Below are 21,586 nucleotides of genomic sequence, written 5' to 3' on the forward strand. Positions count from 1 at the left end.
ATTAAAAAAAAAGTGCATTCTCAAATATTTCTATAACATTTTACATACTCCATATAAAATCATATTCCTAATAGTAAGGAAAAAAGACATCATTTGATATAGTATAAAACTAAAAGTCTATTTTTTTTTTTTTTTTTATTATTAATCTTACAACAACTCATTTGTTTTTTATCTCTCTTATCTCAAAAGCTCTTTTTTTTTTTTTCTAAAATATTTTTTAATTTCATTAGTCAACATATATATTAAATTTTTTCATTTACTTTATTTAAAAAATTATCTTTTTTCCTTATTACACTTGTGAGATACTTATATATAGAGCATGTAATATGTTAGAGGAATAATATATGAATATAATAAAAACATTATACACAATGAGATGTCTTGATTTTTTATTTTTTTTGTAAATTGTTCATATATGATATTAATTTATTTCAATCCAAAATAATGATATTTCACTAGCATTTTCAGGAAATTATTACTTTATGTGATTTTTTTATTTAACTAAATTTCATCCACTATCAATTTATCCATAAATTTTTTATGGAGCTATTCTAACAAAAAAAATTATACCTTTAATATAAATGGAAAATCTACGATAGGCAAAAACCAAACTTATGAAATTCTTAATTATGGTAAATATATAAGAAAAAAAGGAAAGTGAATAAATTTGAGACTATAAATCTAAATTTCAATTGACTTATAGATGGCATTTTCGGAGAGCAGTGAAGCTCGCAATTTTCTCTTTCGATGAAAATTGGGTGGATTTAATCTTAAAGGGGTAGAAATAGTGTTGTCCTTTTAATATTTTAACTTACTTTTAGCTATTTTGACAACCAAAAAAAAAAAAAAAAATTACTTTCAACTTTGGAGAGCTACTAAATATGTAATGTTATTATTGAATGTTGATGGAAAAATAAAATAATATTTTTATGTGAAAAAACTTGCCTCTAGAATTTTGGGATTGCTTGACCAATGCTCGCTCCCATTGGCTAAATAATTTTTAGGGAAAATTTCAAATAAGAACCCAAAGTGAATCAATTTTTTTCAAATAATGACTCAAAGTGAACTTTGTGTCATATAAGGATCCGAAGTGAACCCATTGTTTTAAATAAAGACCCAAACTGAATTTTGCGTCAAATAAAGACTTGAAGTGATCAAATTAATCTCTATTGAATACCTTAGTTCGCCAGCAGACATTTTTCGGCAATTAAAATAGGGGCAATTTTGTTAGAAATTTGTGATTGGAAAAAAAGGGAAAATTTTAAATTAATTAACTTTAGGTTATTCATTTAGATGTTTAAGTTTTCTTCTTTCTTCTCCCTTGCTACTCCTCAACCAAATCGTTACTCGGTCATCATCACGACTCGATTCCCATTGCTCCTCGTCTTGCTCGACCGATGGAGAATTTGGGTCTTCGTAAACAAAGAAAAAAGTATCTGGTTTTCTTCTTGTTTTTGAATTCGTGCCTCAACCAACAGAGAAATTGGGTCTTTTAACTTTGAGGAGGATGGGTACAAGGAATGAGAGAACTTCGGTCTTTGACTTTGCAAATGATGGGTAAAGGAACAAGGAGACTGTAGAAAACTTAGGGTTTTTTTTTTTTAATGTTTTGGGATTTGTTAATTTTCCCTATATTTTTGGACAAAATTACCTAAACTCCAATCATCGGAAATGTCACATGCTTTGGATAGCCAACGAATATTTGGTTAACTTAAAAATTCGAGTTCTTGGTTGAAATTGATTCGGAAATGAGTCTACTTTAAATCTTTATCTAACACAAAAATTATTTCGAATCTTTATTTGAGAAATTTGGTCAACGGGTCCTTATTTGGAATCTTTCCCTAATTTTTACTCAAATTAAACAATATATTTTTTTCTAAAAATACAATTTTTTAATGAATTTCCATCTTTGTAACCGCTTCCACATTTCTATTTCTCAAAACCATTTTCGGTGTTTTTCTTCCTTATTTTACGAAAAGAGCCAACAAAAAAAAAAAAAAGAAAAAAGAAAAGAAGAAAGTCTGTTTTTTTGGCAATACCTCTTCCTCACGCGCCCCCGCGATCCACTCGTACTCACACGCGCCGCTCCTTCTCCGATCACAGCCTTTCCTTTTTAACTTTTTCTTTTCTCTTCAGCCCGCTTCATTTGCAGATTTCAAATTCAAACTCTCTCTCTCTAACCTTCTTCCATCACCTTCCGATTTTCACTCCCCAACGTCCCCCAAATTCACCATTTCGCCCCCGGGCAAACTCCCAACCTCGCCGGCCGGAATCAATGGAGTCCTCCGACCACCCACCGTCGTCTTCTTCGTTGCTCAAAGACATTTCCAACTTCAAGACCCCGAGCCGCCCCTCCCACAAGCCCCCCGCCCTCCGATCCCCGGACTCCCGTTTCTTCACCGCCTCCCGCCACACCCCCTCCCTCCCCCTCCTCCGCCGCCCGCCGCGCCGGCCGCCCCTCCGCCGCCGCCCCCTCCGCCGCCGCCCGCTCGCGGCAGAAGCAGTCCGCGAGCCGCCGCCGGCTCCGGGCGTTCGAGCTCGAGCAGTCGCGGTCCTCGCGGAAGGCGCAGTTGAGGAAGGAGCAGAACCTGAGGACGCTGGCGAGGTCCCTCACGGCCTGGCTCAACTACTTGCTCCGGCACCCCAGGTCGTGCGGGTGCGATCTGGACTCGGCGGGCTCGGGCTGCCGCGGGGACGAGGGGAATGCGGCGAAGGGGAAGAGGGGAAGTTGGCCGGAGGGCGGGGTTGGGTTCGATCCCGCGGGGCCGAGCCCGAAGAGGAGGAGGGACTTGCGGTGGCGGAACGAGGAGGAGGATGGGGATCGGAGTTCGGAGGGGTTATCGAATTTGAGGTTCGATAGGTTGAGGGATTCGTTGAAGGAGGTTTGCAGTTTCGATGATCTGAAGGAGAGGATGCGGGTTTATTTGAATTTGACTTCTTGTAAGGAGATTTTTAAAGTGATGACCCAAGTCACTAAGGTATGATGGAATTCTTGAAAAGCGGAATTTTTTATGGTTCCCATAGTGTTTAAGTGTTTGGTATTTAGGAAAGTAAATCTGCTAAAAGGCTGAAACATTTATTTCGTCGTTCGTATGTCGAAGTAATTTCATCAGTATTAGTTTTCTTACTTTGTGCAAAGAAGCTAATACAGAAATGGTTGGCCACATTCATTGTGTTGTCTCGCTGTTCGTGTTCAGACCACGTTTTTTTCTAATAGTTTTCCCCAATTTTTGCAGAACATTGATGAGGGTAGACTTAAAATGAAGGCTCATTGCCCTATAGTTACAGATTTTGGCATGAAGGAGAAGGTCATTAGAATCCTCCTCTGCTACAACCCACTGTGGCTCAGGATAGGGTTATACATTATTCTCGGGGGCGAGTCATTGTTGCCCAATGGAGATGCTGAGTCTGATCAAGATATTGCATTCTTGAAACTGGTCATTGAGAGGCAGTTTTTATCACATGAAGGTTTAGCAAAAGCATATGCTTATAATAAGAAGGTTGAAGGTTTATATAGACCGGGTTATTATGAATCTCTGGGGAATGTCATACTCAAAAGGTTTTTGCTGCTTGTTCTTGCACTGGATAGAGCTAAATCCCAAAGCAGTCTTCCTCTCAAGTATGGGATTGATGGATTGGACGGAGGTTCCCCCTTATTATTTTCCCTTCAATCTAGTATCAAATCAAGCAGTCAGATGGTTAATGGTAAGGGTTGAGCTGCTACTTATTCGATAAAATCTGGATTTTTTTATGACTAACGCTATCCATTGTAGGTTGACTTTTCTCTCTTTCTGGTTCACAATTAGATTTTTTGTCATCTGATGTGATGCATGGAGAAGGTAATCTTCTTGCACATCTAGTGATTGTAGGATTCAAAGTATCTTATCAGCAGGTATGCTCACTCCATTCGTAGTGCCTTTTCAATTTGCTTTGCATGTGTTTCCTCATGCTTGAGACTTTGGGGTCCTAATGTGGGTTTGGAGTATGAACCATTCTACTTTAAATTTGCATTTGCATGAATTGATGTTCAGGTATCACAACACTAGTGTTGCATAACAGGCAATAAGTTACTAAATTATAATATTTGATTCATGACCTGTCATTTATTGTACTACAGTGCCCCCTGATTGAGTATGACTTCAGATTAACTGATGTGTTGGAGGATCTCCATGATGGGGTGCGACTCTGTAGGGCTATCCAGCTTTTGAAGCAAGACTCATCAATTCTATTGGTATGTTTGATGAAATAAGTTTGAGTGGCAGCTGACTATAGAGCCTCTCTTCCACAGTTTTAATGATATTTTAGTGATTATGCTATGTGCAGAAATTGGTAGTTCCTGCGGACACTATGAAGAAAAATGTAGCAAACTGTGGCATTGCATTGCAATATCTCAAGCAATCTGGGGTGCCGCTAAAGGATGAAGATGGAATGACAATAGAAGCAGATGATGTTGCCTGTGGAGATAAGGAACTAACCCTTTCTTTGCTCTGGAACATGTTTCTTTACTTGCAGGTTTGTCTACTACTACCTTCTGAAAATCGGATGTGTGAATTTAAATTAAAAGTGGCTTGCTTGTGAATTTTGTATATGGATAATATCCTTTTCATTGGATCTGCAGCTACCTCTTCTTATTGATAAAGAGATTCTAGCAGAGGAGGTCTCACGAGTTCGTGGAGTTTTTGTGGTATGTCCAAAACTGGATGACATCCCATTTTACATAGCATGATGGAGCATGTGCATGCGAGTCCCCTGTTGTGTCCAGTTGCTTAAATGTGTGGGTTTGAACATTAAGCTTATTCTCCCCTCCTCTTCCTTCTTTGGTTTTGGAAAGACAATAAAGTTTTCTTCTATTACATTGCAGGACAAATCAATCATCCATGACTGCTCTTTGCTGGATGTCATCTTAAACTGGATTCAGGTACTTCTTTGTTAAAGATATTGTAGTGAGATTCCGTTTGATTCTGATATTAAAGTCTAACCTCTTTTATATTATGTTGCCTTCAATTGAAACATCTGGCTGTAGAATTTTTGTTGTCCTTCTTGTTCAATATATATTGGAAATTTTCTATTCTAAGGTAGGTTTTGATTTATGCCTTATTAATCCCATACCTTGACTGTTAAGTGTTGAGCTTTCTATCTTTTCTTTCTGCAATGAGCATCAAACATATTGGTCCTAGCCCTCCTGGGTTGTATTGCCTTCAATCTCCAGCCTTTTAAGCACATATCTATTGGTTCAATTGATCGTTGTCATTGCATGTTTTCAGGCAATTTGCAACAGTTATGGTCTCAAGATTGACAATCTCGATTCCTTGATTGACGGAAAAGCCATATGGTGCTTGCTTGACTATTACTTTCGCACGGAACTTCATCACTCTTGTCCTTTAAAGGTCTCCTGGAATTATATTTTGTTGACATGAATAATTTCATGCATTCTTTTTGAATAACCCTAGTGTCATTTGTTCAGACGAATAACACTGCTGTTGTTTATTCAGGACAACAATGGAGCAAGAGGTGAAGCATCAGTCATGGCTGCTGCTGATTATACAGATGCAGTGCACAACTTTATTTTATCGCAGAAATTGACAGGTTTACTTGGAGATTTTCCTGAGGTATGTTTTATAGAAGATTTCTCCAGCATGATACCTCACATTTTATATTTTTCTTCTGAAAGTTAATGGCATCTCTCATCCTTGCTTCCTGGTAAGATCTGTTAGAAATTCCATCGAATTTATGGATGTAATTAAGTGCACGTTTTTTGTGAGGCTCTCTCCCTTTTGAAGTTATGATACTTGCTGGAATTCCATTTTGGCACTTAACAAGCATCATAATGTATGATTAAGATACCTCCGCTGCAAGGATAGAACTACAGTGTGATTTGTGTCACTTTTGACTTTTGAATTTAATGTATCTCATCCTGTGGTAACATTTTCAATCAAGTTGCATGCAAATTTTGTATCAATTGACCTTAAGTGTATCTTGTTGTTGATGGATTACCATTAATGTCCTAGATCAGACAAGATTGATAGGTTTGAAAATGATATGCATGGTTGCATATGTTTTGAGATGATATTCACTTTTCAGTTAGAATGGTATGCCCAGCGTGTTTGTTTTGAAATCCTTTTGCAAACAGCTGTGTCATTAACTCCATATAAACGCGTGTCAGCTATATCACCACAAATGGTCCAATTTTAGGCTCTTCCTTTTTATGCATTTGCTGATATCTTGCTACACTGTGTGGAGTTTCTTGTGTTGTAGTCCATTACTTTAATTAGTTGTGTTTTTTAATTTTTCTAATGCAGATTCTGCAGATAAGCGATATATTGGAGCATCATGGTGTGTGTAACAGTCGCAGTGTCATTATTTTGTTGGTGTTCCTTGCATGTCATTTGGTTATGAAGAAGAATATGGTAATTGTTTAAATGCTATCCCCAAGGATAAATTATTCATTCTCTCTTTTCTTTAAAAACTATACTGTAGAAGTTACAGCTGAGTTTTCTCCCAAGCAGGATCATTTGAATTTTCATAAGCTCTTAAGTTGCACATGTCATGTGGAGAGAAGACACTCAAGCCATCAACGGTGTCTTGTCAATTCTAGTTTAGCAAAGGAAGATGCGGATAGGCTGAGCAACGAAGGTGTGTATGCTAGCATACTGATATCTAATGTGGAGAGCTTAGGTAGAACTGCTGGCCAGCTGTCAGATTTCTATTAATTTATAAAATATAGTTTGTACCATAGGTAAATGTGCCATCAGAGCCTTGGATTATTCAGATTTGATCTTATGAAAGCTATATCAAAGCCATCCATCTTAAGAAAGTATTATTCTGATTTGATCTTATGTCAACCCTCTTATGTACAAAAATTGCAATATAAAACCAAGTCAGGAATAATGTTTTGAAGAAGTTGTCTTCCCTTCGTCGAACATCTTCAGCTGTAAAGTTGCAGATTGGATCATTCAGGGATACCGCCTTGAGAAATAGCTCTTATACTTGATGTTGACTCAATGAATATGAAAATTTTGAAGTGGAGAATTTGTCATTGTATGGAAAAATCATGAAGACAGAGATTGATAATTATGTGATGTTATGAATTTTTGTAATTGTGAACTATGGGATGATGTAAAGTTTTTGTTGATTAGTGGAGCGTCTAAAAATAAGAAAATCTGTATTGTAATCTGTCACTTTTATGTTGAACCAGTCTTCCAGGCAAACTTACCTGGGCAAGAGAATATTTCCTTTTATCCTTGCTTTTGTTTTTCTTTTAGACTTTTTGTCTGCTCCTACTTAAAATTTTATGGACTGGCTTGAAATTTAAAATAGTCCTGTCTCTCTCTCTCTCTCTCTCTCTCTCTCTCTCTCTCTTTTCCAGCATTAGAAGCGGCAAATAGGTTCAAGGCCATCCAGGCTTGGTGGCAAAGTATGGCTGAGAAGGACTTCAAAAGCATTTCAAATCCTCAAAATTCTGCTCTTGATGTCTTCCCAATCAGCAAATCAGAGAATAAACCTAAAAGAGGTAGTCAACTACCAAATTACTATGAGTAATATAGAGTTACTTCTCCAGGATATATTACTTCTAGGCATTCACTTCTCACAGTAGTTTGCTGAATCCGATTCTTTTGCTTCTTTGAATATTTTTTACAATTCTTTCTGCATTGATCAATTGTCAAGATTATAGAGCGCAACTATAGAATCTCTAATATTTTACCAAAAAAAAAAAACTATAGAATCTCTAATACTTGCTGAATGCTTTCAGATGATGCCGCCTGTCTTATCCAGTCCCGCTACAGAGGAATGATAGAACGTCGTAAGTTTTTGAAGATTATGGATGCAGTTTCCCTGCTGCAGAGTGCTACTCGGGCTTGGTTAGTTGTCAGGCAGAAAATGCTGCTCCCCAGAAGTTTTGTCACTAAGGTGGATGAATTTCTATGCGGTAAATGACCTTCTCAAATAATCATCTACTACTACTCAATTTTATACTTTCATTTTCGTGATTTGTCAGATTCTTGTGCAGGTAGAGGGAAGAGTTCAGAAACATACGGGAGATACTTGCTACTTATTTTTTACAGGCATAACTTTGTCAAGCTGAGAAGGTCGGTATTGCTTATCCAGCAAGCAGCAAGGGAATGGATCTCTCAGAAATGTCAGCGTAAAGGTATTGCATCTTATGTGGCCCAAAATCACTAACCTGGGCAATACTGCTTTTCTTAGTGATTGCATACCAGGTTGCATTTTGAGGTCAATTGCTGTATTCAAGAACTCTCAAATAGGTCACAATATTGGTTTTTGAAACATGCACAGAAATGAGTTCAACAATTCTTCGAACAAAAGCTGCAACTCAAATTCAGCTTGCTTGGCGGAATGTTTGTCTCCGGAATTCTCTCAATTATAAGTGCTGTGCTGCTATAAAGATCCAGTCTTATGTTCGTGGTTGGTTCTTAAGAAGGGAGTACTTGAATCAGAAACAAGCAGCCCTTACAATCCAAAGTAATTTTCAACGCCTCAGATGCAGGAGGTTGAAACAACGTGCAGAAATCACACTTAAGTCAGCCATCATAATCCAATGTTATGCTCGTAGATGGCTTTGCCAAAGATGGTACTCTAGATGTTACCAGCTTATTGTTCAAATCCAGGTATTTAGGATTATGCACTTGTTTTGTGCAAAATATGCGCCTTTCCTTTTCATGGAATAAGTAAGCCACTCATTCTTTAATAATACAACAAAGTTTAATAATACACTTGTGGCTAATTCCTTTGCTCTAAACAAATCCAGAGCTGGTGCCGTGGTTGGTTGATAAGAAAAGACTTTTTAGCTCGGAGAGAGGCTACGATAAAAATCCAGAGTTCTGCACGCAGTCTTATTTGCTGGAAGGCTCTTTGTAACTACAGATATGCTGCTATAGACATTCAAAGCTTTGTAAGGGGACAAATAACACGGAAGAGGCTCACAGGTACTAGTTAATCTCTCATGTATATCTGTAGCCTTGCTGTCCAACATGTTCTTTCTCTGTTCTATAATGACACAAAATTGTTACGTGTTGGGTACTTCAGGGCCTTTAAACTCTAGGACTGTCAACTTTAGCTCAACTATACAGACCTCGAGTGGCTATTCTCAGAATTCCAAAATCAAGATTCCGCTTTCCTCTATTTTAAGACTGCAAAGATGGTGGAGAAGGGTTCTCTTGCAAAGATTGAGAAGTAAATCAGCAATCTTCATTCAGTCCTATGCTCGGGGCTGGATTGCAAAGCGGAAAGCTGCAAGAGAGAGGGATCGTGTTGTTCTAATCCAGGTAAACTCTTCATTTCCCCATTCACGGGCCCCACTTTCCTAAAGTTGGCCTATACTTTCTTTTAGCTCATTCTATAATTTTTGCTTTCCACTTTGTATTAAATCAGGAGCAGATCAGAACTCCAATTTTACCCCCTTAATGTGGTTGATACCCCTAGTTGGAGATGCCCCATCTATCATTTGTGGGATTCATTTTTACCAGGCCCTTAGTTAATTGGTGTTTTCACATCAACATCATGTTTTGCTCTTGTTACTTTGGTATGATTATGTCAGACTTATTTGATTTGGGATTCAACAGTCATACTGGAAAGGTTACCTTACACGAAAAGAATCAAGGGCCCAGGTTGTGGTCTTGCGCCTGAGAGTGCAGAAGGCAGCTGAAAATGTGGATGACAACATGCGAATCATAAACAGACTTAAGGCAGCGCTTTCTGAATTGCTGAATATAAGAAGTGTCACCAGCATTCTGCATACTTGTGCCACTTTAGGTAAGTAATATGTTGAGAACTTTTTATTAACATTTTGTGTTGAAAGGCTATAGTGGACTAAGTATTTAAAAATGTTCTAAAAACTGATTGGAGTGGTTTGGTAATGCTTTTCTTTCAGACATGGCGACTCGACATTCTCAGAAGTGTTGTGAGAAACTTGTGGAGGCAGGAGCAATTGACAAATTGTTGAAACTTATCCGCTCGATGACACGAAGTATTCCTGACCAGGAGGTTTTAAAACATGCTTTGTCTACACTTAGGAACCTAGCTCGCTATGCGGAATTGCTTGATGTGTTAATTGACAGTCATGGATCTATCGAAATCATTTTCTTTGAGTTGCTGAGGTATGGTCATGGGAAATCACTACAACTTCTCATGAAAATGTATTCTTGCTGAACTTAAGGAAGACATGAAACATGATTGATAATTTTGCTGGATTACATCTTTCAGGAACAAGGAGGATGGATTCTTTATTGCTTCTGAGCTCTTGAAAAAGATATGTACTAGGGACAAAGGTGCAGGAGCTCTGCGTAAATCACCTTCTTTGCTCAAGAGGCTGAATGGTCTGGTTGAAGAACTTACAAGGAGAGTCCACAACGACAAAAGGTATTTTTACTGCTTTGAGGCTTAACTGCTCTATGAGGCTATACTTCTGATCGTATCTTTGTGATTTATAGAAATGGACGGGTGATTGCCGCGAAAGAGAGCACTGAAAGGAGGTTGAAAGAGGCGGCCGAGCTTCTGAAACTAATGGTTTGCTAGGTTCACGTCGGCTGGAGTTGCACATACTTTCATAACAGTCATAACCAATTGCCTTGATTGGTGCTAAAAATTGACATGCCTTAATTTCCTCATCTGCTTGAATTTTTCTTGGATTATGCGTGATGCAATTCATACCCTTTTAGATTTTTTTTTTGGGAAGGGACATAGGATTCATTGGCGTGAACGGTTGTGCTTGCCGGTCTCAGTCAAAGTTGGTGGCTTAGGTGTGGTTTCTGTAGTTGCTCGTGAACTGCAACTGTAATCTGCCAGTGCCTTTCGGCTTAGTTTGTCGCTTACCCATTTACTTTCTTGAAAATAGCATGACATGAATTTTACTTTTCCAAAGCTGCAAGGACACTCTTACTAAGCAACTGAAGATAACAAGAGTGTACCAAACGCAACGAACGCTCTGATTTTATTTTGATTCGCATTTTAGTAGCATGGCAGTGACTGGGCTTACTTAAAATAAGTAATAATTATAATTTGAATTGAATATCTAAATTGTGAGTGAGATTTTTACGAGAGAGGATGCTTAAGAAGTTCTTGGTGCTAATTGTCCTTTCTCACAATTTTATATTAATAAAAAGAGATTGTCATATAATATGGTCGATTTTTCCTGCCAGAAATATCAAGCTTATCTTTATTAAATATAATTAGTTGTTGCTGCATAATTTCATACGATATGCCTATTAGGCTATCTTTTTCATAGAAAGGATACATCATTTGGCCCAATTGGCAACTTGCGCCCGCGCTCTTTCTCTCTCTCTCTCTCTAGACTTTATTGTGGCTATTAAATTGGACAACTTGCATCTAAAGCAATTATATAGTATGAAGAGGCATATGCCAAACAGTAAACAATACATAAAGCGTGCTCGACTTGCATTCGCAGCCGCCAGATTTTTGGGCGGCGATTCCCTTATGCAGGCGTTGAAATCCGAGACAGCAGGGGATACAGATTCCACCAGCCCAAAAAATATCTTCCAACCGCCCTTTGAACCACTATTTGAGTATTTTTGTATGCTATTTTTTATCACCAAAAAAACCTTATTGGAAATTGGAGGGAGACAAAAGATTACATCTATGCTCGAGAGATTGGAATCTTTACTTGATTCCAGAATCAAGACGTGTCTAATTCAGATTCAGAAAGGGATCCTCTTTTAACTTCTTTGATCTTCCAGTCCTAATGTTTGAATACACCAGCAGGACCAACAATGATTTAGCAAATTAGCATCAGAACAGTGATTAAGAAGAACAGAGTTGGAAGTCCTCCATTTCATGCCAATCAAAATTTGTACAACCCAACAATCCAAGAAATGTCCAAGAATCAAACCCATCGCCTAGAGAAGCCTAATACAACATCAATCACTAGAAACAACCTTTTCTTTTGATAAATTTCAAGCTGCCCTAGCAAGAACCTCAAGTCTCTCGGGCACATCAGCAGGGTCAATAAGGAAACCCCTCCTGGCGAGAGACCTTGGCACTTTGACAGTCAAGACCCCATCCTCATACCCAGCAGAAATCCCGTTCACATCCACCAGGTTAGGGAGCCTGAACTTCCTCATGAAACTCCTGGCAGGCTCCCTCGACTCCTCCGCAGCCTCCGTTCTTATGATCATGTACCTGGAGTCCTCGACTTCCGCTCTTATCTCCTCTTTTCTCACACCTGCCACACACCCAAAACAGGAAGGGGGAAAAAGGTCGAATCTTTATCAGTCAATAGCACAAAACCAGGTGTCAAATGAATTGGGTAAGAAGAAAGATCGTGAAAGGTGAGAGATTTGGTGGAGATCCTTTGGGAAATTGACTCCTTACCTGGAAGATCAGCAGAGAAGATGTGGCACTCCTGGGTCTGCGCCCAATGGACATAGTTTTCTGGGATGAAGTCATATGGGGAAAGGAGAGGAGAGGCGAAGAGGTGGCTCCATGAAGGGGAGGCGTATGCTGGGATCTCCATGGATTCAAGAGGAGGAGGGAGACTCCTGGATTGGTGGGTAGAGATTGACCACTCAAAGATGGAGGGGGCAGAGGCTCCTAACGTATCTTTGCTGCTGCTATATTTATAGGCCAGAGTGACAGCCCAGTTGGAGACGTGGGGCTCTCTCTATATGCTCTCAAGTTTGATGGGTCAGGTGTTCATTGGGTCATATGTCGGCCGATGAAATAGTCCACTTTTTGAAAGATACGGTCTGAACATTTTCAAGAACACGTATTCAAAATGATCTCTAGCTAAGCTACAGTTCCATTTGTATCTCATGTGTTCAGTTTTGGGGGATGAATGCTACCTCGTTGTTGTCCCGTGGATGAATGTGGGACTTGAATTCAGTTGGAGTTAATGTCAGGAGAGTATAGAAACAGATTCTAAAACTTTAAAAGGAAATTACGAATACCGAGATATTAAAAGGCGAATCGTCATGATCCAAAGACTAGGGATTAAATTATAATTTACCCGCATGATAAATATTGCACATCAATGAGATTAGCCCCCACAGTGGCACTATAAAGAGCATGAAAAGTTCCTTATTCTTTTTTTAATCGTCAGCTAGTGCTCTTTCATGTTTCACATGTTTCATCGTTTGGACAAAAAGGTTAGAGACAATGAATTAGGAAAAGTGAATCTTGAATAAATCCGTATTACCACTATGTGATCCATTGAACCTCTTTATTGCACACGTCCCAATAGAATGAATTGATTTTCAGGTTGGTCATGCGCATCGCAATCATGGAAGATCCTTACTCATAATCATAGTTGCAAGAATTTTGAAGCTCTCGAAATAAATGTAATCATATGGTTTTGTAGAATATAAGACTTGCCTATCATCTTAGGTGACTAAACACAATTATTTCTCTCTACGTAAGCATGACCTCGATGTAGAACTGTTGAAGGGGATCGACATGGATTAGTTGTTTGCCTTTAGACCTTGCCGCATCTTTAATTTGATTCGTCAGAAGAAATGATATGGCGTTACTCTGTTGACCATTGAAACGGTACATAATCTTTCTTTCAAAGATCCTTTGAAAAACCCTAACTATTCTAGAAGGCCTCAAATTTGGGGGAAATGTACAAACAAAATCTTAAATATATTGCTTTTGTGTTAATTCAATCATAAATATTTTAATTGTACCAATTGAGTCTTAAACTGTTGGTGATTTGCTAATATAGTATATCTAACTAATTTTGGTAGTAAATCATTGACATAAATATTGACCATCTTACATGACATAGTGCCGACATGAATTATATTTTTTCTTTGTTTGTTTTTTATTTTCTATAACTTTGAGTTGGCGAGGGTCCTCAACCAAATATAGGAGAGGATTGTGACCCTTACTTGTTAGTTGGCGAGAGCCCCAAAGCCTTTGCTTGGTTCTTGGCGAGGACCACAATGCCCTCTAGAATTTGCCTGTGGTCGTTGAGAGTCCGCATAGACGACCTTGTCGGCCCACAATTGGAAAAAAGAAAAGAACAAAAATAAAATAAAAGACATTAAAAATTTAGAAAAGTTTTTAAAACGATATTTGCGTCAGTATCAATCGTGCCATGTAAGACAATAGGTATCCATATCAATGACTTATGACCAAAATTGACTGGATGGATTACATTAACAAAATGCCAAGTTGTTTATAATTTAATTGGCACAATTGAAGGGTTTATAATAGAATTTGTACAAAGACAATAATTTTAGAACTTTTTTTCCTAAATTTGGTCTTGCAGAGTGGACGAGACAAGAGAGTTTAAGATTTGAGCCACATAACTTTAGCTAGAACTCCTCTTTGTACAAATCAGGCTTCCCCAAACTCCAACTCCAAAAAGCCCTCCTCAAAGCCAGATTTAAAGCCTCCCAAACCCTTTTGGGTTTATCATGTCAAGAAGCTCACTTTATGGACTCACTCAATTCGTCTCTATGAAATGTAACGATTTTGAAAAACGCAGCGATTCAATTTGAAGATATTTCTCTTCGATCCAAATCGGATTTCCCCATCCATTTTTTTTTTTTTTTGGTCGAAGGCGGTACTTTCATTCATTCATAGATAATAAGGATTACAAGAAAACAGTAAATAAGTTTCTGAACATAAAATTTCCGATAGAGGTAAGGGAGGAAAAGACACCCAATTTCAAGGGAGAATTTTTTGGTCTGGTGAGCCTTGGCGAGCCAATCCTTTGATCAGGTCTAATCCAAATGCTATGACAATGAACCTTAGGATAGAGCCACCGCCAGAAGGCAGGAAAAATCCTTTGCCATCCCTCTCTACATATGTTTGATTACTTTCCCCTTCCTTCCCTTCCTTCATTCTCTCTCTCTCTCTCTCTCTCTAATATTTAAAAATCTCTCCTTTTTTTTTCTCCCCTCATCTCCTCCTCTTCCTCCTCTCATTCCCCACCTCTCCTTCCCACCACTTTTCTAGGGTTTTCCTTCTCTCTCTCTCTCTCTCTTTCTCTCTCTTCTTTCTCTCTCTTGTCAAGATGATGCAACCATCTGCAACCGGCATGGTCCCTCCCCCGCTCGATCAGCAGCAGCAGCAGCAGCAGCAGCAGCAGTACCAATACCAGCAGCAGCCGCCGCAGCAACCGCCGCAGCAGCCGTCGCAGCAGCCGCCGCCGCCGCAGCCCTACATGATGATGCCCCCCGCCGGCCACCCTTCCCAGGCCCCGCCGCCGCCGCAGATGTGGGCCGCCCACCAGCCCCTCCCCGCGATGCCCCAGCAGGCCGCTCCCGGCGGCGGCGGCGGCGGCGGCGGCGACGAGGTGCGCACCCTCTGGATCGGGGACCTGCAGTACTGGATGGACGAGGCCTATCTCGGCACCTGCTTCGCCGCCACCGGAGAGGTCTGAAAAGCTCGAATCTTTTTCCCCGTCTTTCCTCGTCGGTTCTAGACCTCCTGTTTTTGTGGGTCTCGATCTGTTCGTTGGGCGTTGCGATTGCTGTTTGAGGGAGGTGACCGCGCGATTTCGATGGAGGTTGGGATGGAGTGTCTGATTGTGGGCTTTTCCTTTGTAGTTGTCGATCGATTCGTTGTCCTTTGATCTCCTGAGATACGGGTGGTCGCCTTAATTTCGATTCCTTTGGATTAGAAAAATCATAGCGTAAGCAGTAATTTTTGTTTTTTTGTTTGTTTGTGTGCAATTTGGCATAAAATTCATTTGATTTGGGACGATAGAATAAGGTAGCTGATGGGACTGTCTAAGATTTCTTGTAATATGTGAAGTTGGAGAGATTTTGATTTTGATCCTACCAAAGGAGATTGGATAGAAATTTCTGTGCTTTAGACTTTGATATGCTCTTGTTTCTTGTTAGTGTGTGGATTGAAAGAGGGGTTGATAGCTTGCTCTAATTTGTAGATTTATTTGATGGGTCGGCTGAGAATAGCCGGCAAGAGATTTAGGTGGAGAGGACCTTGTTTTCATCAGTTCATTGAGTGCTCTTGGTTGTTGCAGATGGCAATGGCAAACATGATATAGCTAGATTTTGCCTTTTCTATTTTTTCATTTGGAATGTTAAGGGTTTCTATTAGCCGGATCACTTATGTAATTGTCTGTGATGACTAATGTGGGGGTGGGGACTAGAACTTTTGCACAGGGAGAATATGAGCAGAGCCAAAACTAGCTGAGAAGAAAGGCTGTTGCTGTGCTATCTTAAGTTGATGAGAAATCTTTTAGTCTGATGCATCTCTCATGTTGTAACATTCACCTAAGACTTAGATTCGCTCCAATGCTGGTGGTAAAATGGATGCACGAGAAAATTGCAGCATGTAAGTTTTGAACATCAAGTGTCTCACCTCTTGAAGCCCTTTTTTTATGTAGGTGGCCAACGTAAAGGTTATCAGGAACAAGCAGACAATGCAACCAGAAGGTTATGGTTTCATTGAGTTTTACACTCGGGCAGCAGCCGAAAGAGTACTGCAGACGTACAATGGTGCAATCATGCCCAATGGTGGACAGAGCTTTAGACTGAACTGGGCTAGTGCTGGTGAAAAGCGTGCGGACGATACCCCTGACTATACAATTTTTGTGGGGGACTTGGCTTCAGATGTTACGGACTACATGTTGCAAGAGATGTTCAGAGGACGCTATCCTTCTGTTAGGAGTGCAAAAGTAGTAATGGACAGGCTTACGAGCCGTACAAAGGGTTATGGGTTTGTTAAGTTTGGAGATGAAAGTGAGCAGATACGTGCTATGAGTGAGATGAATGGAGTCTTCCTTTCAACAAGACCGATGAGAATTGGACTTGCCACAAATAAGAAGATCGCTACTGGGCAACAGTATCAAAAAGGTATGTTACAGCAATTCGCCTCGTCGGCTGTTGATTGCTAGTAGTCATTAGGTGAGATTATATTCTATCTTGATGTGAAACTGCTGTTGTGCTTAGTTGTGATATCAATCTCTTTGTTTGTTCTATATAAGATCCCCGACTTTTTTTAGTATTTTTCCTTTTCGATCTCTGATCCACAATATGCCAAGCGCACTGTTATCTACTTTCTCTGTCTCCGTATTGTTGTTGAAGACGAGCAGCAGTTACAAAGTTACTTTCCTTTACGTATTTGGGCTCAATAAGTATTGTCAGTTTAAAGTTTCAAAACTTATAGAACTCCTATTGTCTCAAAGCAGGCTGTCGAGAGGCTCTATCATATAGGGGCCTGGAACTGATTTCAGATGAAATGGTTGTCCTTTTAGTCCGTGGCCTCGCTTAGGTCAGTGTTCCTGTTTACGTAATGTTGTTTATTTGAGTTTCATGTAGCATTTTGATGCTACAGTTTCAGTTTATTCTCAGTTTAATCCTTCTAGCACCCAGTGAGATTACTTCCAATATTGTACTAGTTAATTACAGAGCCACCGCTTCAGTTACATTTTGTTTCAGTGCTCACAATTTTTGTCGTCCATATTTCCTTTCCGAGATTTCTTTCCAGTTCATTGTTAAATTCCTTATTATTGGCCTAGAGTTGTCCTATTGTGTCTCTCTTATTACCGATTTTCTTAAAATTGTTAAGTTTCCCTGGAGCTTAGGTGCTAGAAATTCTCTCTAAAGGGCTAGCTGTTGCTGATCGAGTCATTCTCCTGGCATCCTTTTTTGCCTACTCTTTTGCTCAACTTTCATATCCTTTATGGTAATAGTCTTCCAGTTCTTGATGAATTAAGACTCCTCATAAAAACATGGCCTGCTTTAACCATAAGTTTCCTTTTGTTGATACCATTGCTAGGTTTTCCTATTTGCTACAGATTCCATTGGACATGCCTTTACTATCGGGCCTGAATATTAATTATTCTGGTCTGTTCTCTGGGTGGTAGCTTATATTTTGGTTAAATATGAATCTGTTCGTCATGTCAGTGTCAACTGCTGTATAGTATAGATAGTTCTGGTCTAGGAAGTGGGAGATGTTGGAAAACAAGTTCATTGTTGGTGTTGGTGAATCGGTCATTAGAGTATTCAGGTTTTGAATGTGATTTGTTGCGTAAATCTGATATATAGGCGAAATAATCTAGTTGCTGCTTGAAAACTTTTGTTCTTTTTTATTTCCTCACCAGTTGAAGGTTTTGTCTGAGCAATTTATGCGTTTTATAAATAGAATTTCTAGTGTGCTGTCCTAGGTTTTCTTTCTATTTAGATGCATTTGAATAGTAAAAATTTTGATGCTTGCTCAGTTGTCTCCGGTGCTGCATAGTGCATTTTGGCATTGGATTTTTTAGAAGTGACTTTGGCAGCATTGTAGCCATCATAATCATCATCACTAATAGCATTATTATTTGGACAACTGTTTGGCTTATTACTTGGGTCTTCTTTAGTATGTGAGTGTGTTGCTGTTTGTTGGTTTCGCATTTTTGGGGCAAGACGGAAACTGACATCTGGTATGTGTAAGTACCATAAGCAATAGATCAAACCTGCCTCTGGTGACGATCCGATTTGACTTTCTCAAAAGAGATGCCTTGCTTGAAATGGCGATACAAATTCTCTTCATTGTTTCATTTATGAGCTTGTTTTACTTATTTGCAGCATCTTACCAGAACACTCAAGTTACTCCAAATGAGACTGATCCCAATAATAAAACTGTAAATTTTCTTCCTCATCTTCCAGTATTAAGAAACCAGTCTATTATAATGGGCGTCACTGAGATTTTTCATTTCAGGTATTTGTTGGTGGTCTAGATCCCAATGTGACTGATGACCACTTGAGACAAGTTTTTGGACAATACGGCGAAATTGTCCAGGTGAAGATACCACCTGGAAAGCGGTGTGGATTTGTTCAGTTTGCTGATAGGTAACCCAAGTTTATTAATTTGTGAGATGCCACCTCTTACCAGAAAAATCACATTTTTCTTACTCATTGTTTGATGCACCAGGAGCTGCGCGGAAGAAGCTTTGCGAATGTTGAATGGAACCCAGCTGGGAGGACAGAACATTAGGCTTTCATGGGGCCGGAGTCCTGCAAACAAACAGGTTTGTTTATTCATTCGGATGAGTTGATAATGCGTCGGTCAATTTTTCCCCATGTCCATAAGTCCCTGTAGTACTTTTAACATGTGATCTTTGCTTTCCTTTTTCAGCCACAGTCAGATCCTAGCCAGTATGGAGGGTATTACGGATACGCTGCTGGTTATGAAAACTATGGATATGGTGCGGCTTCGCAAGAGGCTAACATGTACTATGGCGGTTATGCTGGATATGCAAATTATCAGCAGCCCCAGCAGCAACAGCAGCAACAACAACAATTAGGTTACAGTTGAGAATTTGGCGAATCTCAGGGCATTCTGTCATTGTGCTTAGCCTGTAATTGGAAGCTGCACTCCTCCCTACCTTCTCTCTTTCTTGCCTATTGCGAGCCTTTTTTAGTTTGTTGTCTTAGAATTTTCACACCGACATAAAACCTTTGAATCTTTTGTCCGGATATCTCATCTGTTGTACTGCTCTCTTTTTGTGTTCTTGATGCCTTTTTTCCCTCTCGGGTATTTTTATAATATCTTGTGTTAGATATGACCAGATTGAATAGAGTGGCATGTTACACCTGTTGAGAGTATGAATCTCCTCAATGAATTTGTGCATGGCATGTTGTCCATGAAGTGAAGTTCCTAACCTGTTTGATGTTTAGACTGGCATTTGCTTAGTTTATTTGGTTGGAACCACGATAGACATTTGTTCGGTCACTCTGCCCCTATGTTATCAGCGATGTCGGCTAACTGTTGATTGACGCTGACTCCTTGACTTGGTGTTATTGTTGATGTAGTCGTTGAGATTGCTTGTGCACCCTAACTAGCTACGAGTAGAGCTTTGGATCTGGTTTTTTTCCGTTATAATATTCCATTCAAGAGCTATCAGTATTTATCGAATCTGTACTGTTCCTATCTGGCGGAAGGATGGATTTCATGCTGGTACAGGAGAAAGCATCTTCAGACTAACATAGTGGTACCTGAAGGAAGGGTGAATGCTCTGTGATGTTAGTGTAGACATTGGGAAAAAGCTAATTGTACTAGTAGACAATGGTGCGTACAAGAAGAAGCGCAATAAGACTTCGAGCCCAGTTGATCAGAGCTTGTATTGGTGTCGGTTTTTGTGCCTCCAGTAACGTGGCAGCCCTTGCATGGTTCCCCCCGTTGAAGTTGAACGGCGCCATGACTTCCCTCTTGATGTTGGGTTGATGCAGTTGGTTTGGGGAGATGTTGATGTTGGGTTGATGCATTTGGTTGGGGAGATCACGGGAGGTCACGTCTAGGGACGATATGACCCTAGTAAATGTTTTCACTCCTTTGTCCTTAGCCCAAACGACAATTGCTGTAGTTGTGCAAAAGCTGGCCAGACGTGAGAAGGATTGAACAGACCTCTTGCGTCGTCTCCCTCCTCTTTTTACTATGTTGTATTTTCTCTCCAATTTTTTTTTTTGAGGGTGATGAGACGGTTTATGATGTAAATGATGGGACGTTGGCATAGATAATTTCTAAATTTTAATCTAATGTGTAATGGGATCCTTGAATTTTTAATTCATTAAATGTAATTTATGATATTTTGGTACATGTTCAACTTTATCCCCAAATTATACAAAAATGTTCAATGTAATACCTTCATTAATTCAAGTTCAAGGATAGTATTAAACATTTTCATATAGTTTAGAGAAAACATATATAAAAAATTTAGGGACTATATTGAACAATTTAAGAGTTTAGGGATGACATTGTACGTTAGACAAAAATTTAGGGATAATATTGAACAAATCAAAAGTTCAAGGCTTGATCATTAGGTCAAAGTTCAGGACTATTTGTGTCATTTTTCCATATATTATTAAGGATTAAGGATTGCAAGGTGGGGTGGTCTTATAAGGTGGCCAAATGCCACGTTGGGATTTCATATTTGATAGGCAAAATTGCACATTATTAAGTTATTCCATGTCAAGGGCACACTAATGGAGCTGCCGACTGCCGAGTGCCAAACATTAAAAAAAAAAAAGAATAAGAAAAATTCATTACTTATTGTTTGATGAAAAGATCCAAAGGATATAACAAGATGCCGCCCCGATTTGCTACCTTCCTTGAACTTGAATATTTTTCCAAGAACTTCGATAACATCACGTCTCAATTTGTCAAATCCTCCCTTGGACTTCTTGCCAAAGAGCATGGCCATGACTGATGTATGTACTTTGATAAGGATTTGGTCTTCAATACAAGTTTTAGCCACTTGCCCGGACTAAAATTCTCTCCTTAATATAAGAGTGAGTTGGTTTCATGGAAAAAAAATGATTTGGAACGTTTTTCCTAAGAATAATCACTTGTATGAATGAAAAATATTTTTATTGTTGATGATAATATTTAGATATAAATTGCTAATGATAACGAAAATATTTTTATTTGACTAATTATTTTCAACTTTCAGTTTTAGGATAATATTTTTAAATAATTTATTTTCTTAGAAATAAACGGAGCCTAAATTTAGTGTCTTTGCGTGCCATTCAAATAGGAATTTAGGTGATTTTTCATGAGGCAGATTTGGACACAGATTCCAAATGTGCCGATATGCACTCCAGGAAAAGAAAGAGATTTGTTAGGTAATTGTCTAGAGGTATCTAAATTTAATTACTAA

At 39.1% G+C, this 21,586-nt stretch overlaps 3 protein-coding genes across 6 annotated transcripts; 2 read left to right on the top strand and 1 right to left on the bottom strand.

Annotated features, from left to right (window-relative positions):
- Positions 1–2,180: 2,180 nt before the first annotated feature.
- On the top strand, positions 2,181–10,849 carry LOC104441392 (abnormal spindle-like microcephaly-associated protein; the record flags this gene model as incomplete). The annotated part of the gene is made up of 21 exons (XM_010054527.3): positions 2,181–2,978; positions 3,237–3,705; positions 3,807–3,892; positions 4,118–4,231; positions 4,324–4,512; positions 4,619–4,684; positions 4,862–4,918; positions 5,265–5,387; positions 5,493–5,609; positions 6,300–6,407; positions 6,507–6,633; positions 7,367–7,510; positions 7,751–7,927; positions 8,009–8,149; positions 8,296–8,627; positions 8,768–8,945; positions 9,046–9,284; positions 9,582–9,771; positions 9,890–10,115; positions 10,222–10,377; positions 10,449–10,849. Coding segments are annotated over 21 exons (4,122 nt in total), but the record flags the coding sequence as incomplete, so codon positions are not given.
- Positions 10,850–11,775: 926 nt separating this feature from the next.
- LOC104441393 (15.4 kDa class V heat shock protein) lies at positions 11,776–12,584 on the bottom strand. The gene is made up of 2 exons (XM_010054529.3): positions 12,346–12,584; positions 11,776–12,196 (listed from the first exon to the last, which is right to left on the bottom strand). Exons 1-2 carry the CDS (start codon positions 12,485–12,487, stop codon positions 11,928–11,930), a joined length of 411 nt encoding a protein of 136 aa, XP_010052831.2. The 5' UTR covers positions 12,488–12,584; the 3' UTR covers positions 11,776–11,927.
- Positions 12,585–14,866: 2,282 nt separating this feature from the next.
- On the top strand, positions 14,867–19,591 carry LOC104441395 (polyadenylate-binding protein RBP45). Of its 4 annotated transcripts, XM_010054530.3 has the most exons (6): positions 14,872–15,355; positions 16,331–16,799; positions 18,516–18,571; positions 18,649–18,779; positions 18,862–18,958; positions 19,066–19,591. In XM_010054530.3, exons 1-6 carry the CDS (start codon positions 14,993–14,995, stop codon positions 19,243–19,245), a joined length of 1,296 nt encoding a protein of 431 aa, XP_010052832.2. In that variant the 5' UTR covers positions 14,872–14,992; the 3' UTR covers positions 19,246–19,591. The 4 variants fall into 4 exon arrangements, 2 of the variants coding, with proteins under 2 accessions (XP_010052833.2, XP_010052832.2); XR_005550495.1 differs by lacking the exons at positions 18,862–18,958; positions 19,066–19,591 and adding an exon at positions 17,135–17,217 and having other exon boundaries at positions 14,867–15,355; positions 18,649–18,728; XR_005550496.1 differs by lacking the exon at positions 18,516–18,571 and having other exon boundaries at positions 14,868–15,355.
- The last annotated feature ends 1,995 nt before the right edge of the window (positions 19,592–21,586 follow it).

Source organism: Eucalyptus grandis, chromosome 4 (assembly GCF_016545825.1).
Source record: "Eucalyptus grandis isolate ANBG69807.140 chromosome 4, ASM1654582v1, whole genome shotgun sequence".
In the NCBI taxonomy this organism is placed as follows: Eukaryota; Viridiplantae; Streptophyta; class Magnoliopsida; order Myrtales; family Myrtaceae; genus Eucalyptus; species Eucalyptus grandis.

Bases quoted from the DNA above. Each gene is read 5' to 3' on its own strand.
- LOC104441395 (XM_010054530.3), top strand. From the start codon at position 14,993: ATGATGCAACCATCTGCAACCGGCATGGTCCCTCCCCCGCTCGATCAG. The intron at 18,572-18,648 runs GTAAATTTTCTT...TTTTCATTTCAG, and splicing joins CTGATCCCAATAATAAAACT to GTATTTGTTGGTGGTCTAGA. The intron at 18,780-18,861 runs GTAACCCAAGTT...TTGATGCACCAG, and splicing joins TTTGTTCAGTTTGCTGATAG to GAGCTGCGCGGAAGAAGCTT.
- LOC104441393 (XM_010054529.3), bottom strand. From the start codon at position 12,487: ATGGAGATCCCAGCATACGCCTCCCCTTCATGGAGCCACCTCTTCGCC. The intron at 12,197-12,345 runs GTAAGGAGTCAA...GGTGTGTGGCAG, and splicing joins CTTCTCTGCTGATCTTCCAG to GTGTGAGAAAAGAGGAGATA.